General features: G+C 38.7%; 1 protein-coding gene across 1 annotated transcript in view; it reads left to right on the forward strand.

Annotated features, from left to right (window-relative positions):
* The window catches only part of SEMA3E (semaphorin 3E), a 145,152-nt gene that overhangs the window by 65,450 nt on the left and 63,157 nt on the right, over positions 1 to 16,545 (forward strand). Inside the window, exons 2-3 of the mRNA XM_005240154.3 lie at positions 6,952 to 7,112; positions 16,466 to 16,525. Of these exons, the coding sequence (XP_005240211.1) occupies positions 6,952 to 7,112; positions 16,466 to 16,525 (221 nt within the window). The remainder of the gene's footprint in view (positions 1 to 6,951; positions 7,113 to 16,465; positions 16,526 to 16,545) is intronic.

The following is a 16,545-nucleotide window of genomic DNA, read 5'->3' on the forward strand; positions in this document are numbered from 1 at the left end:
CCTGTAGGTTTCTAATGGTTATATTTCTGTTGTTTAATAACTAAAACCAGATCAGTTCTAGTGAAACTAACTCAATATGTTATTTTGCCAGCAGGGAAGAAAAAAACAAATATTTGCTAGATGTGGCAGAGTATATTTCTATGTCACAGTATATACATGACATATAATAATCTGAAATGAAAATATCAAGGATTAGACATGAGCTAACATGATTAGCTGTGTTGAGGACTTTCAAGTTCCACTGAAATTTTTCTGCCATAAGCTGAGCAGATTTAGAGGAAACAAAAATATACCCTGTGATTTATTACATGATCCAGTTATAGGTTTTTCCAATATTCTTAGAAAAGAAAAAGGGAAGAGAGTTTTGTATTGCATACCAATTGAAAATATTCTTGCCTCCCCAAACTGTGTCTTTTAATTTCAGAAACTTTTGCCTCTGTAACTTGAACAAACTCACAGGGAAAGTTCTTTGTTTGAATTTTTCACTATAATTTTCATCACTAGATCCACACATTCTGAGGAAAAGCACCAAACAAACAAAATTATTCATGGACTTTGCTGGACCAGCTCCCTTCATGAAATCAATTACGTTCTCCAAATACAGCTAGATAGCCAAACTCACCTGCTGTTAAGAGCAGAGGCTGAACCACATGAGAGTATTTATGGACTAATGGGTTTTTGCTTGTCATTACTAGGCTTTGCTTTCCGTCTCCTACCCTGCCAAGTTTCTGAGGCCACTGCCTGGCTGCCACATAGATAAAACCTCAAGCAGTGAAAGTTCATACTTCAGCCTCCCTCACAGACTTTCATCTCCTACTGATTCATGTTCCCCAAACAAGATACTGAAAGAACTGCGTTTTAAAGTATCGGGGCAACTTCCAGCATTATTACTACCAACATTTTTTTTTTATTAGTGTGCTCTTTGCAATTAATTCTGCCATTACTGTCCTTGGCTCAGATTTTGCTAGCACATCTCATGCAGCAGCACTGATTTCAGCCACCTCTGGCCAGTTTACTCTGTCCCATTTTCTGTTGCTTGACAGGTTGAGCTGGTCACTGGTTCACCTGGGATAATGTATCCCTCCACTACCTGGCAATCACTATTATGACTCCATAATTATTTTTGCAGTGATAAAGATGACTGATGGCTGTGAGAACAGGAAAGTAAAAATTGCTAACACATTATCTCATATTCAGCAGCATAGGTTTTGGGGGGTGAGTTTTGGTCTCTATTTTTTTTCCTGGGGAAGAAAACTTCTGCCTCCTGTTACCAATTCTATATAGAATATTGCCAGTTAGAGTTCTTGACCTTGTAAGAAAGATCCAGCCACCTGTAAGATTATATTTTTGCCCTTGTGATGGATGACTCTTTAAAGTACCCTTGAATGGTTATCTGCCTTGAAGTACTGGTGGCTTAAAACTGAAGGAGACTTCCATTGCCTGATCTCACTATTAATCTGTACTTCGCAAACTGCATCACAGATATTTCAAGCTCTCCTCTATGTCTCTTTTTTGGGTTTCCTCCTTTTTGTTTCTGTCCCTTTCTTGTCACATGTCAGCAGATTTTGGTTATCACTTGTTCAGCTATATAGCAAAAAGCTGAACAAACTCAAATCACATCAGGCTCACCAAATTCTTATAAAACTAGTTCCCCTGTAAAAATTATCTTCCAGGACTAGGCTGATAATTGGAAGCATAAGATGTTATTCAGATGTTCACATTACATAGACTTTATATCTGGGGCCTTTTACATTATTGATGTGGACAGGAGGCAACCCCTGTCGCTGCCCCCTCCTGTAAAGCCGCTCTGAGATGTCCACCTCATGTACTCAGCCTGCTCAAAGCGCCAGAGTCATTTGTCAGTGTCCTGCATCTGGAAAACATCTTTGCTGTAAGAATGTTCTGCAGCACGAAGTAGTGTGGGAGGTGAGACCATATTTCTCCAGAATTTAGAAGGGGAACCAAAGATTTTTATGAGGGCAAAAAAGGGCAAAAGCAATAGACTTGCACAGTTGTGAGGATACCGTGCTATGAAAAACAGAGCAGGGAAACAGCAGCTTTGTCATACCATGAGGAAAAAAAATAATAGTGATATTTGCTTATATTCAAGGTTCAAAGTTATGTGTTACTGTGTGCTTAATTTCTGAGTACCTGTTATAAATGCAGTCTTACTGTACGCTGGCTGCTGTGGAGCAGCAGTGAGATTTTTGCATTTAATGTCATAAGCATATTTTAGTTATCCAACATTTCTATTTTAAAAATATCAACATAACATAATAAAAAGGTGACAATTATTTTTTTTTTTTTTTTTTTGGTAATAGAAGAAATTGTTGTTTTAACACAATCTTCAGAGTTAGAAAGGATTGCATACTGATCATTAAAACGTTTAAGAAATTAGCAATTACAAATACAATTAACATTGCTTGACATATGGCTAATAGAATCCACCTTGTCAGAGAGCATATAATATGAATATGTTCACCAAAGTAGATGTGCTTCAGGAGGAAGTGTGGTAGGCGAGATCAGCCTGAGTATTTGCCAGCAAGCTCTGGAAGAGAGATAGCAAACCTTCAGCAAGAAATAAGATTTGTTCTCTTATGAAATGTAATCTAGCAGCCCAGGCTTGCTTTAAGGCTTTCACAGGTAAGTGCCGTATAGGGATATGTAAATATTGAAGCAGTCTTTCCTTTGTTGAGTAAAATATCGTTTGTACTGTAATGGTGTGGGTTTAGTTATGGTGCTGAGCTTTTAGATTAAAATGGCAAAATACTATAGTACAAAAGCTAAATAACATTTTCTCAAATTTGGAGATCAGTACACGGAGGAGACTTGAAGCTTGGTTTTTACCAGAAGATAGGAGTAGGAAAGATCTTGCCTCTTTTCTGTGTGTTGAGCACTAACAATATATTCTCCCTGAACAAGTCATCCTCTTTTTTCTTTTGCTTTTTATTTCTTTCCACAAAATCCTTATAGAGAAAGGGCTGTTTGTCACAGAAATCTATAGAAACTCAATAAAAGGAAGGGTTTCACTCAGCTGAAATCTTTTCCCACTCCCATGTGAGAGAAGAGCCATGTGCTGGAACAGTTTATACAGTTTACCCACTAACTGTTTAATATAAAATGCATAGACTACATTGAGCACTACAGCCCGAACTTCTTTCTCAGAAAAGCAATTTAGCTACTAAATTAGAGTCATACTGCTGCTTGTTCACTCTTCCTGGAGCTCGAATGTTTTGTTGCACAGCTTCAACAGGAAATGGATAAAGCATCCATCCTTCCCTACCAATCTAGTGGCTAATAGTTTGTGATCAGACCTCTTTATGGAAAAAGGAATATCTGAGTTTCAATCCATTTAGAAAAGGAAATTGAACTCATGTCTGTTATTGCTCAGGTGACCGATTTATCCACTAAGGTGTTTTAAAAATGTTAGGCACCACTATTTTTTCTCTGGCCAGGTTCTCAAAGAAAATTGCAGTTGCACCTGATCTTGTAAATGTGCTAGATGTGCTCAGCATATATGTAGCTATTATATCCTAGTACTAGGTAGAAGAACAACTTCTTTTTAAATTATGCTGAAGTTTAGGCATGTTCTAAATCGAATTTTTCAAATGAAGGGTGTTGGCATGACCAGGAGCACAACTCCTGACACCTTGAGGACTCTAGTCCCAAGGTGACCCTTGCTTCTTCAAGGTAACAGGGTAGATTTGGGGAAAAGTTGCCTTAAGCTTTATGTTTAAGTGTCTCACTCCCAACTGGGCCTTGATTTCAATGACTGAGGCTATCTCAACACTGCAAAGTACAACAATCCATGAACTAACAACTCACTAGGTGACTGTGAAGGTTGTGCAACCTGTGGCTGCAGCAGCTCAGGTCTGGAAGCAGTGCAGCTGCCTTCCTGCAGTGCTCCATCAAAGCCAACCAGCTTTTCTGAAGGGGTGTAGCGCTACATGAATGACATTGTACTGCTTCAAAACCTGGGTCATTTACATCCAGCCACATCATGGTGAGATCAACTTGCCTAGAAATGACAAGCATCTGGTGCCATTTTAGACTCCCAGATATCCCACCCATTTTCCTGGCATTCAGAAGGTGCTGTATCCTATTTGTCTACACTATCCTAATATCTCAGATAATCTACAATGTCCAGAAATCTTAGTACCTTTCAAAGGAACTACATAATACCACTACATTTGTGTTTCAATAACAAAATCATTCTCCAGGTCCCACTGCTTGGTGTTTTCCAGCCTTTCCAGATGTCAGGTTCACCTCTGTGCTTGTCTCCACACCCACGGCAAAAACATGCCTGTATAGCTTTACTGGAGGTACACCTAGAAATATCTCTTTTTACAAGTCTGATCTTGAAAGGTGTTTAATATTCTCAAATTTATTTAAGACAATAAGTGTTGCAGGTGTACTTCACGGGAATGAGTCTTATAGGAGTAGTTACCAGTTTATACAATTAGGTAGAGGATGGTTCGCCTTGTGTTCTCCCTGAGAACATGAGCGATATCCCTGATCTATGTAAAGAAATGTTGTCTCATCTATGAAAAATTTGCCTTCAGGACAACGTGGAAATAAATCAGGGGAAGCTATCACAGTATCTTTTGGTGGCTTGTACATAACTAGAATTTAAAATGCCATTCTTTTCACTTCAAACTGACTCAAAAATAAAATATATCGGATATTTTATATTCTTTATCTGCAGATAAAAAATGGCTTTATTTAGGACCAAAAGAATATTTCTAGGTCCTCTTTCATTTCACTTCTAATCTGTTCAGAAGCAAGCAATGTTCTTCTGAAGCAGCAGTCTGTGGGATTTGCTTGGCAAGAGAAGTTTGTTTTGAAAGTGCCATGTCCTCATTGCTACGCAATCCTGTGCTGAGTGTATCACTGTCAAAAGATGTGTATATGTCCACTGCTCAAGTATGCAACGCTTAGGCAAAAAAGACTCTTGTTCTGCTCATCATGATCTTCCTGTCACTTAGTTTTTCCACTTGTGAAATGAGGCCAATCACACCCACGTACAAAGTGATTCGATCTCTACTGATACAAAAAATAATTATGGAAACCCTAGATATTAAAATTATTCTCCACAACTATTTAATATATTCTTTTTGAAGATCACTCAAGAAAGACATCAATGGTGAGGCTGAATTTTTAGTATGACTCTTTTGATATAAATTTTATCATCTAGGAAAGCAGCTTTCAAAAACTAGTTGCTTTCAGCCTCTGTTGATCTGAACCAAACCTACCTAAGAAATGGAGCAAAACATATTTAGCATATTACCAAATTCCCTTGTTTTCACACAGGCAATTTAAGCAATAATTTAAATTGAACAGAATTTGTGGCAATTTGTTGGATTAAATTATATATTCTTATTGAGTGTTAGATTTCTTGCTTTGGCTCAAGATATTTCTTCTCTTTTCTATGACTTGGAATGCAAGTAAGGTAATTCATGAAGAAAATTGATCACGCTAATCTTTTTGTGGATAAAATAAATTCAAATTCAAATACAGATTTCAAACCTCATTGGTTTGGAACACATTTTTTCAGGGAACATAAGGAAAATTTTTAATAGTGATTATGAATTTTGGTGGTATATTATTTGGGTACCTTATTGGTACTTATTGATGGCTGCATTCTTAGGTTAAAGGTGCACATCAGTTTCTGCAAATGACAGCATATATGGATGGTGTGCATACATGGCATCCAAGTGGATGCGTGAGGACTTTCGCTGACATGTAGAACCAGTGCTCTTGCAGGAGATCAGCTGTGGCCTCTGTCTGGCTGAGAAGGTGCAGCATGGATGAATGAACATAACTGCTGGTGTGGCACATGAGCAGAAACCTCTACCCCAAACAGAATGAGGGCCCATTTGTTGTCTTCATTAGCTCTGGGACAACCCCACTTCTTCCAACAACAGCTTCTGAGCCACATCCAAACAATTGGAAAACTTATGCTTAAGGATAGCTGTAAGGATAAGCTAATTTAGTGGCTTTTACCAAGAGTTTTCTTCAAAATGAAGCAATTTGGCACAATATAGACATAGAAACAGAGTTATTTTCCCCCAGCCCTGGATCTGCTGTTTCAGAGGCAGTCTCAGGCTACTCTCCAGTGACTTCTTTAGAGGTTTCTCAATGGCAAAATGGTTTCCAGCTTTTCTGACCTGCTGTGAGCTGGGCTGTGCTCTGCACCATCTACTCAAGAGTGCAGAAAGACCACTGTGCTTGACTCTTCCTTCCTTCCTGATGCCTGATTCCAAGTTTCTGCAACATTATCCAGGATTAATTTCCCTTTCGCTGTGGACTTGACTTTAGCCTGGATCACATGAAGCTAAGCCCCAGCTCCCCTTACCTAGTCAGTGTATTTCTTGACAAAATCACTAACTGCTTGGAAAATTATGAATGCACATTTCACAGATTCCATACTGTTCTCACTGAAGTCAGAGGCAATATTTTCAGTGAACTGAGTGGAGATAGCACTGGGCTTAAAAAATGCAACCTCGTTCCCCCCAAAACCAAAACCAGAACGTTGTGCATACAGTAAAAAGCTGCAGTTTGACATACCTGAAGGAAAGAAAAGGAGACAATTTCCAGTAATTTTTTTCAGTTTCCATCAATTCATTCATTTTTTTCCCATTTGCAGTTAATGTCCTAAGCAGTGTTTTTTCCCTTTCAGAAAATGTTAAGGAGAAAAATTATTTCACCCTTCCCCATCTCATGATACTTTGAGCATGAAAATGATGTAAAGATTCATACACAATGTCCTGGATAGCTGGCTTGTTCTAAAAATTGTTCCCAGGTGCTTTGTGTCTCTTTCTTACTCGAAGATTATACAATTAGCATTTTAATGCCCCACACTTCTTGTCTAGTTTCCTAGGAGGATATGAAAATGAAGCCATGAAGCTAAGCTGTTTGGTATTTATCACACACACTCTGATTGTATTTCAGAGCTCTGGGATTTAAACAGGACGTCAGTCTTTCGTAGCCCATTTGGATATCTTGGTCTTCACATAATGCTGCTGGATGAGTATCAAGAGCGACTGTTCGTGGGAGGAAGAGACCTCTTGTATTCCCTCAGTTTGGATCGAGTCAGCGACAACTACCGAGAGGTGGAGTAAAAAGCTATAAATATTAGTCCCTTCATATTATACTGTGTAGCACAGAATAACAGTTTGCATGACTGGAAATGAGATAATGGAGTTTTTGTGGATGTTTTGTGCATGAACTTTAAGGTCATGTTTATATTTAAGAAAAATACACTAATTACCATTTTCTCCCCAGTAATAACCCATAAGTCTCACTCTAGGTAAAGAGATCTGGGGGTCGTATAACTATTTCTCACTGTTTTTCAGTGTGTTTACAGATTTTAGAGCATCTCACACTTTGTGCATACCTGATTACTGTATCTCTGCTATATTATCAAGGAATAATTTCTCCCTGGTATTTGTGGGGGACTTTCCTACAGCTGAAAAGAAAAAATAAAAAAAAGAAAAAGAAAAGAAATTAAAAAATTAATTAGTACATAAACTATAAGAAGTTTTCAACAGCAGCACAAACCATGCAGCTAACTTTTAGCCTTCTTTGGAAACTGGATTTTGCATTGGTTTGAGCCAGAGGTGCTATTAAGTAGTGCCTGAAAGTGGCATTTGAACTCTACTCAGTGGTCTGTGGGAGAAAGGTGATTTAAGTCATAAGCCTACCAGAGACCTCGGTACATCGTAGAAGAAGAAATTGATCAGCAAACTGGTAATAGAAGTGGAGAGGCTGGAGTCTAAGCTGGTGTGAGCCTTGGCTTCCTTACTCACTTCTGCCCTTGGCAGCTAGGATCGGAAGCATACAGTGGCAAAGGAAGCTGGTTGGAGCATTGCTCCTCTCTCAACCATCTTGACTGTGGATAAACAATGTCTTGAAATATTTCAGTGGTTTCATTACCTACTTTTTATTTTTTTTCCAACATGTTTTGATGTAATTTCATTCATTCTCAAATCAGTAAATGAATGAGAAAGTGAATAACAAAACAAAGCTCTCTGGTGAAATATGATTTTTGTTGATGTCTATGCTGCGTTGATCACTAATGTTTCAAACTCTTTTCTTTCTGCCCCCTTGTTGTGAGTATCACTGTTCTCATGCCAACACTCTGGTCAACTTTACCCTAAGCAACCATGCTTATCTGCAAGTGTAATTAGCAAGTTCCACTACTGCAAGCAGATATAATACACTTTATCCTTTTTATAAATGTTTGGGAAAGACAATCCTAGATATGGGGAAATTAATATACTCAGAGAGGCCATTCGAGAATTTATTTATTTTTTAAAAAGAAAAAGAAAAAAAATCAACAAATTAACTCCCCAGAGAGCAATATTACATACTGAGCCTTGTTCCTCCACAGTGAGATATGAGTTAACTCCTTTTCCATGTGATAATATTTATTAATAGCCTGTGACAAGATATTAGAGCTCAGGGATATGAAAACATTTAGGAAGCAATTGTTTCTGTAAAATAAGCTTTCCCCCCGCCCCCCATTCTTCTTCCCCGTTTGGCAGTAAATCTTTATGAGGAAAGATGACAAGATAGAGCACTTGATGCTTCTGTCCACCCACCATTGACCTGTCTGAACACACTCTTGAAGTTTGTCGTTCTCCTTGTGTCAGATGGAAAATCAGCCATTTACTCTGAAACCATACTCTCTGTCTTGAGACCTGTGTGCAGAGTATGACAAACTAATGGAAGCCTTTCTTGCCTGCTTTTATGATGTGCAAAAGATGAGAAACTGGAATAAGTGAAGCTTGACTTAGCATGCTTAGAAACATGACCTCGCTGGGACTTAGCTCCCTTCAATACAAATGTCAAGATACTTTTCCCTTTTCCCAGTGTTCAATCGGTGCAGATGTCATTCAGTAATAGCTAAAGGGAAAACTTGATCATCTTACAGTGGGAGCAGCAAAAGTGTGGAATGAGACATTTATGTTATATACGAGAGCTTAATTACTGAGATACACTGGGGGAAGTTCCTGGAATTGAGCGACTGGTTGATTCATTATTACCAAAGTTCTTCATTAATCTGTCTTTAACTGTGTGTTGGTTAGCCTTTGGCCTTTTTCTTTCACGTTGAGGACTTTAGCTTAATTAATCTAAAACACCAGTTACAATCTAGTGAAAGTATAGGAGTGGAGGCAAGCTCTTGGGTTTTATTCTCTCTCTGGTAACCAGGGTGACTACCTGCAAAAGAGATGGTTCATAAAGTTGGTAGTTTGGGGCATATTCACATAATTTTTTTTCATCTTCTGTGTTCTAGAAAACAGTTTATGCATTTTATTTCATTGCCATCCCTTTCTCCACAGTTTGGACTATGAATGTGCTTTCTAAAAACCAAACTAAAACCCAGTGCCAGTTAGAGATATATCCCTTCTGCTGTAAAACACCTAGTCATTCAGTTCTAGCAGGCATATTAGAAGTCTCCCAAAAGAAAAACAACAAATGCTGAGTGGACATAAAATTCTTTTTCATTGAGACCCATTGACTGCCAAAGTAATCCAGCATTTCCAAAAAACTCAACTTGTGATGCATATGAGGTATGCATCCTATAAATCTGCATTTAATTAGCTACATTTTTTCTTAAGGTTCAATTCCCTTCAGTTTTCAAATACAAAGCAGCACACTGAAGTGTAGATTATAGCTTTTTCACAGAAGCTATTAGATGTTTATGTATAAATCTACCAAAATTACTTTAGGCATGTATTATCTTGACAACTTTTCATATCCAGTAAAGACAAGATACACACAAAATGGGGGTAAAAAAATCAGGGAACAAAACTACTACTGTTGTTCTTGCATTGACTGAGGAATCCAGAGATTCAGGTTCAGCTCTCAACTGTGGCATAGACCTTCCATGTCATCTTGGACAAAGAGATTCTCACTTCTCCATTGGTCAAATTATATTTCTTTTGCTTACTTTACATTTTTTTGTACTCTTTGTATCTCTCCTTTCTTATAATACACCCTTGCTTACAGTGTTTAACATATCTTAAGTTTTTGAAACAAGTTACTCATGCACCTTGGTTTCTACATGAAGAATGCCCTAACACTAATAGTAGCAAGAATGAGGAAGATGATGAAATGTGGATATCAATATTTACAGAGAATTAAAGCTGTAGAAGTACTTGAAACCTGATGTAAAGCCAAAGCTTCAGAGATACCCTCCACATGACCTTTGCTTTCCCTAAGTTCTCATTCCCTTTCACATCACCTTTGGAATCAAACTTTACACATATTTGGGATTTGTTCCAAAGTCTTTAAGGCTCGTAATGTTCTAACACACTGATAGAAAATTTTCTTTGATATCTGGTGCCAAATTTATTGTAAAAAGCATTTCACTTCATTGTAATTGGTGCCAGAGCAGATCTTTGTTAAGAGCAGGCTTGAATCAATGCCAGTAGTTCATCACCGCTGATCTAATAGCTCTTAGAACTAAGGACGACCTTTGTTTCTACTTTTCATCTTTTGTTGGAATGAAAATAAACTACACTTCCTATTTGTCCACAAACTCCTTACAGATATTCTTTCTTCCTAGCTTCTGGTTCAAAGTGCTTATGAAGGCCTTGCTCGGAAAAGAAGCCTTCCAACTTTTGTAAATCGGTTTGTGCAGGTAGATCTCCATGGGCTGTTTCTGACCTAGTATGACATGCCTCCGGGTTAAGACTTGTGTCTCTGCCGTAATGAACGATACAGCCCCTATAATATACCCAGCTTCTAGCAAAGCTAGCTATATTTCCTCTTCAGAGCTGGCTGAACACAAGTCTGCAAGAGCAGGGCTTGCTTGTATCTCCTTTGAATACTGGGTAGGAATGTATGTATATTCAAACTGAAATACAAAGCACACAATTTAGCAGTGAGGTGGGTTATCCATTGGAATTACCTCCCAGGAGGCAAGGTGGTTATGAATTTGTTGACAAATGTATATAGTACCCAGTCGTAACCAGATATTTTTGCAGAATTTATGCTTCAGCCAAGCACAAGTTATGTGTTAATTAAGCACTATTCATTGGCTTAAACCAGGGATGGGATAGCTGAATTGCTCAATTGCTCTGTCATATACTGGAGTTCAGTCTAGCTTACAGAGTAGTCTAAATTGCCCTGAAGCATTATAAAGCTCATGTAATTTCTTGAAATTAGTTTTCATTAGATACACACTATCTTGTTTTTTGAGGCTAGTGACTGAATAAGGAAGCTATTTGGAGACACTTATTAGCATTCCAGCTTCAATTAAAGTTTTCCCTGTATCTGAATTTGCACAGTAGCTGTTGTATGTACTGCCTTATAATTTCATTTTTTCCCATGAGAAGTGCATTTAAAAGTAGGTTTTCTGTCTTTTACAGCACTAAAATTACATCATCCAGGTCTCAAGAATGATAACGTTATAGTGCGAGATGAGAAAATATCACTAAAGGAGCAATTTAAAAATTTACTTCACAGTAACCTGCAGGGTGAAAAGTTTTGGAAAATTATGTCCAAGCCAATAATTATGGCAAGCATGCAGCCCAGTGAAATGTGTGTTAGTGTGATGTTATTCCAGTCCAGATGCACAGGAAAAATTCCCAACAATGCTTATTGACAGCTTGCCAAAAGATTGTAATCCTGGCAAAGTATCAATTCAAAGTTAAAGCTGGAAGTTGTCATAACTCTAAAGCATAAACATCAGGAAAAATAATGGCAGGTTAAAGGCTACCATTGCAGATAATTAATATCAGAACTTCCATGCAATGCAAACACAGCTTATGTTATGCTAGTTAAGTAAAACAGCAATAATTACACAAATATATTTAAGTAGAGTAAATACACCTTGGTAAATATTACTTGAGACACTTACTGTAGATTTCTTTGCAAATGATTGTAACAGACTGAGCAGCTCTTCTCAGTCATTTCAACTGAGCTACGAAATCCTCATGAAGTTTTCCAAATTAAAAACAATAAAATATTGGAGTTTTGTTTTGCAGAACATTTTTTACTATACACATTTTTGACTACTGTGTTTAGACCCAAGAAGCATGTAAAATCAAATTTTGAAATTTTGTAAGATAGCAAATCTGATATGCAGAGGTTTTTTTAGTCTCCAAACTAATCTTGAAGAGATTAAAATCTCAGTGCTCATTTATGTTAAGACTTACAAGTTTTGTAAGAATTATGAGTCTTAAAAAATGATTCCTGGATAGAAAATCCTCTTCAGGAGACTCACATACATTACTGAAGTCATAATTCAGACCTATCTACTCTACTTCAGGCAATTAACATGAACTTGTCTTAGAGGTATGCAATTCACTACGAGCATCCAAGATTCCTACACCTCTGTACAACCTGCAGAAAAGGTACAGAGATGTCTGCCTTTCTTACTCCTTCTGTTAGGCATCTTTTGCTGAGTCCCATTATACGTATCCCAATAGGGAATATGCATATGGCTGAACCCATACAGAACCAGGGCTTTGTTGGTTGAAGGATTTGTGCAAGAGTCACTTTGGAAAACAGGTGCCTAGTGGCAGTGGTAGATAAAGGGACAGAGGGTAGCTCCTGTTACACATCAGCCTTTTGATTAGAGCAAAGCCCTCCATCTCCTCTGCAAGAGGTTTGTACACACACCCCACATCACAGAACAGATCCTCCTGGAAGATTTGTCAAAACTTGTGGAAGACAGGGAGGTCATTAGAGACAACCAACACAGCTTCACCAAGGACAAATCTTGTCTGACTAAACTAGTGGCCTTCTACAATGGAGTGGAAAAGGAAATAGCTACACATCATCTGCCTGGACTTCTGTAAGGTCTTTGATATGATACTCTACACCATTCTTACCTCTAAATTAGAGAGATATGGATTTCATGGATGGATTATTAGATGGATAAGGAGTTGGCTGGGTGGCCATGTCCAAAGAGTTACAGTAAATGGCTTAACATCCAAGTGGAAACCAGTAACAATTTGTGTCCCTCAAGGGTCTGTACTGAGACCAATGCTATTTAATATCTTCACCACCAACAGAGACAGTGGGATTGAGTGCACCCTCAGCAACTTTGCGGATGACACCAAGCTGAGCGGTGAAATTGATTCACTAGAGGAAAGAGGTGCCATCCAGAGGGACCTTGTCAGGCTTGAGGAGTAGGCCCATGACAACCTCATGGGGTCCAGTAAAGCCAGGTGCAAGGTCCTGCACTTGGGTTGGGGCAATTACCAGCATCAGTGCAGACTTGGGGATGAATGCATTGAGAGCAGCCCTGCAGAGAAGGACTTGGGGATCTTGGTGGACAAAAAAGTAGACAATGAGCTGGCAACGTGCACTTGCAGCCCAGAAAGCCAACCATATGCTGTGCTGCATCACAAGAAGCGTAGCCAGCAGGTTGAGGGAGATGATTCTGCCCCTTCGCTCTGCTGTCATGAGACCCTGCCTGGAGCACTGCACCCAGCCCTGGGGTCTCCAGTATAAGACACAGACCTGTTAGAGGGGGTCCAGAGGAAGGTCATAAAAATAGTCAGAGCTGGAACACTTCTTTTATGAAGAAAGACTCAGAGAGTTGGGGTTTTTCAGCTCTGGAGACACCTTATTATGGCCTTTCAATAATTTGTGAATGGGGCTTATAAGAAAAAGAGACTTTTTAGCAGGGCCTGTAATGACAGGACAAGAGACAAAGATTTTAAACTGAAAGAGGGCAGATTTAGATTAGATATAAAAAAGAAAATGTTTATGATAAAGCTGGTGGGACAGTGGAACAGGTTGCCCAGAGAAGTTTCGGCTGTCCTGTCATTGGGATTTTTCAAGGTCAGGCTGGATGGGGTTTTGAGTAACCTGATCTGACAAAAGGTGTCCCTGCTCCTGGCAGAGGGGTAGGAACTTGTTGATCTTTAAAGGTCTCTTCCAACCCAAACTCCATGACTAAACCCCAAATTCTATGACTCTATGATTCATTCCATAACTGTGCTAAGGTCCAAATCCTTATTACTTACACTGCAGCTTTTCTTCAACATTCCAGGCAAAGCAGGGGCATTGGGTTACCTCTTTGGCTTTTTTTCTCGATTCTGTGTATGCATTTGATTCAGTATGTCTTAAGTGGAAAATGAGCATATAAAATATTTTCAATAGCACTGGGACTAAGTATCCAAATGCAAAAATAATCACCTACACACAATGTATTTAATATTAGGTTACAGAGTCAAGTGTTTTATTCCCTCTGTGGTTTCTGTGTTCTTAGAAGCCACCTACACCTTATATGAGCAAAAGTCCCCGCTTTAGCCTGCTAGTTAGAACATTTCTTTGGGAAGCAGGGGCTGTGACTTCAAACTTTTAGGCTCAGGAGATCCTAGAGTTCATATCCCCTATCTTCTAGGCTTTCGAGTTAAGGACAGACTTTTGTCTGTTTAACCTTAACCAGTGAGTAAAATAAATGACTGCGGACCCTGAATTTTGCACTGAACGAACCAGGAATGGTCTGACCAGGGGACTGGATGAGTGCCCTCATGGGAGTTCAGCAGAGTCCAGGTACCTCCCCAGACTACCCAGCAGCAATGGGAAGACTCGATGAGAGTTCATACACAGATGACTATAAGACCACCTGACTGAAAACAAATGTTCTGAATGAATTTTAGGTCCCTTGTAGTATTTAGATGGTGTCTCAGCACAGGTGGCCTGATTTGTGCATTGAGACCTAAACACTGACATACTGCTGAAGCTGACAAGAATAACATATAGCCGACCTCCTGCATTTAAGTACTAGGCCTCTAGGATTTTAATTTATCCCCACTTCTCTTGCAATTTACTTTTCTTATGATTTATCCCTAGATTTTCCCTGGGTTAGAATTATTTCAAGAAAAATAAGTTTACTCAATTACAAAAAAAGGAAGAAAAAAGCCTAGCAGAAGAACTGTAATATGTTTTCCAGATAGAAAAATAATTTGTGTGTGGAGTATTGACAAAAATGTCTTAATCATTACATCAATTTTTTGATACTTAGCTGGTTTCAGCCAAGCCTGATATCACTGACATGAACATGTTTCTGTTTTAATTTTTAAAAGTTCTAAGAAATGAAGTAATCATTCCAGTCTGCTCAGTCATTGTTTAACATTGTTTTCATCTACACAAATCACACATCTGGAATGAAACATAAATTTTATACAGTGGGTAGTTGAAACAAATCTTGCATGTGTAATTTGGCTTCACTTCTAGTAATTGACTGTGAAGAGCCAATCCTTCTCCCATGATGTTAATTGCTGACCTTCATTAACTTCACTGTAAACATTTACTGTCACTTGAAGCAGCGTATCAGTACTTCAAAATTAATATTCTGTGTTGAAAGTCACTGACAATTTAGCAGAGATGTTTCTACTGGATTTATATAAAATGTTCCATATATTAACTTCCTTTAAATTCTGTTGACTGGTATTAAGTTTGGTGAGTTTTCCTAAGCCAAGCAGTTATAGTTCAACAAAAAAAATATCCTTACCTCATTGTAAACTTTTATAGCTATTTAAAACTAAAACTGGAATATGTTACTTTAAAAATGTCCAAATGCTAACAGAAACTTGATTAAACTTTATAACATACCATGAAAAGTGTGTATATAGTATGATGAGTCAAGTATAAAGACAAGTTCTAAGTCTGGCACCTGGGACAACATAACCAAAGAGCCCAGTACAGGCTGGGATCTCTGTGGCTGGGGAGCTGCCTTGCTGGATGGGACCCAGGGGTCTCGGTGGACAAACTGGACACTAGTCATCAGTGCACCGCTGCACCAGTGAAGACAAATTGGGTCCTGGGCTGCACCTGCAGGGGCATTACTTGCAGATATATAGACATGATCATCCCATTCAGCGCTTGTCAGCCCTCACCTGGCATACTGTGGCTGGTTCTGGTCCCCAGAATTTAATAAAGTTGTGGATAAATAGGGAAGGGTCCAAAGGAGGGCTACAAAGATGATCAAAATGCTGAAAAATGTGCCTTACAAGGCAAGACTGAAGGAATCTGGTTTTTTCTGCTTGGAGATGAGAAGGTTCACGGGAACTCATCACAGTATTCCAGTACTTTCAGGGCAGCTACAATGAGGACAGAAGCTCTCTCTTCACAAGGAACCGCAAGAAGACGACAAGGGGCAACAGGTACAAGCTGCACTAGGAGATTATCAAGGAATTTTTTTACAGTGATAACAATCAATTACTGAAACAGCCTCCCCAGGGACATGGTGGAGCCTTTGTCACTGGATGTTTTAAAGATATGATAGGACAGAATGCTAGATAATCTCATCTAGGCTCCCTTTCCCATGAAAGGTTGGACCAGATGATCTTTTGAGGTCCCTTCCAACCTGGACTCTTCTATAGTTCTGTGATTCAGTTCTATGAGTCTTTCACATGAAAAGTAGAGGGAAAGCTGGATGGAGACAATCAGATTGCTGATTGAATTAATTTCTGTGTTTGTTTTCATTTTTCCTCAGATCCATTGGCCTAGTACACCTCTGCAGGCAGAAGAATGCATAATTAAAGGAAGAGATGCTGTAAGTATCATTAATTACAA

Source organism: Falco peregrinus, chromosome 6, assembly GCF_023634155.1.
Source record: "Falco peregrinus isolate bFalPer1 chromosome 6, bFalPer1.pri, whole genome shotgun sequence".
Lineage (NCBI taxonomy): Eukaryota > Metazoa > Chordata > Aves > Falconiformes > Falconidae > Falco > Falco peregrinus.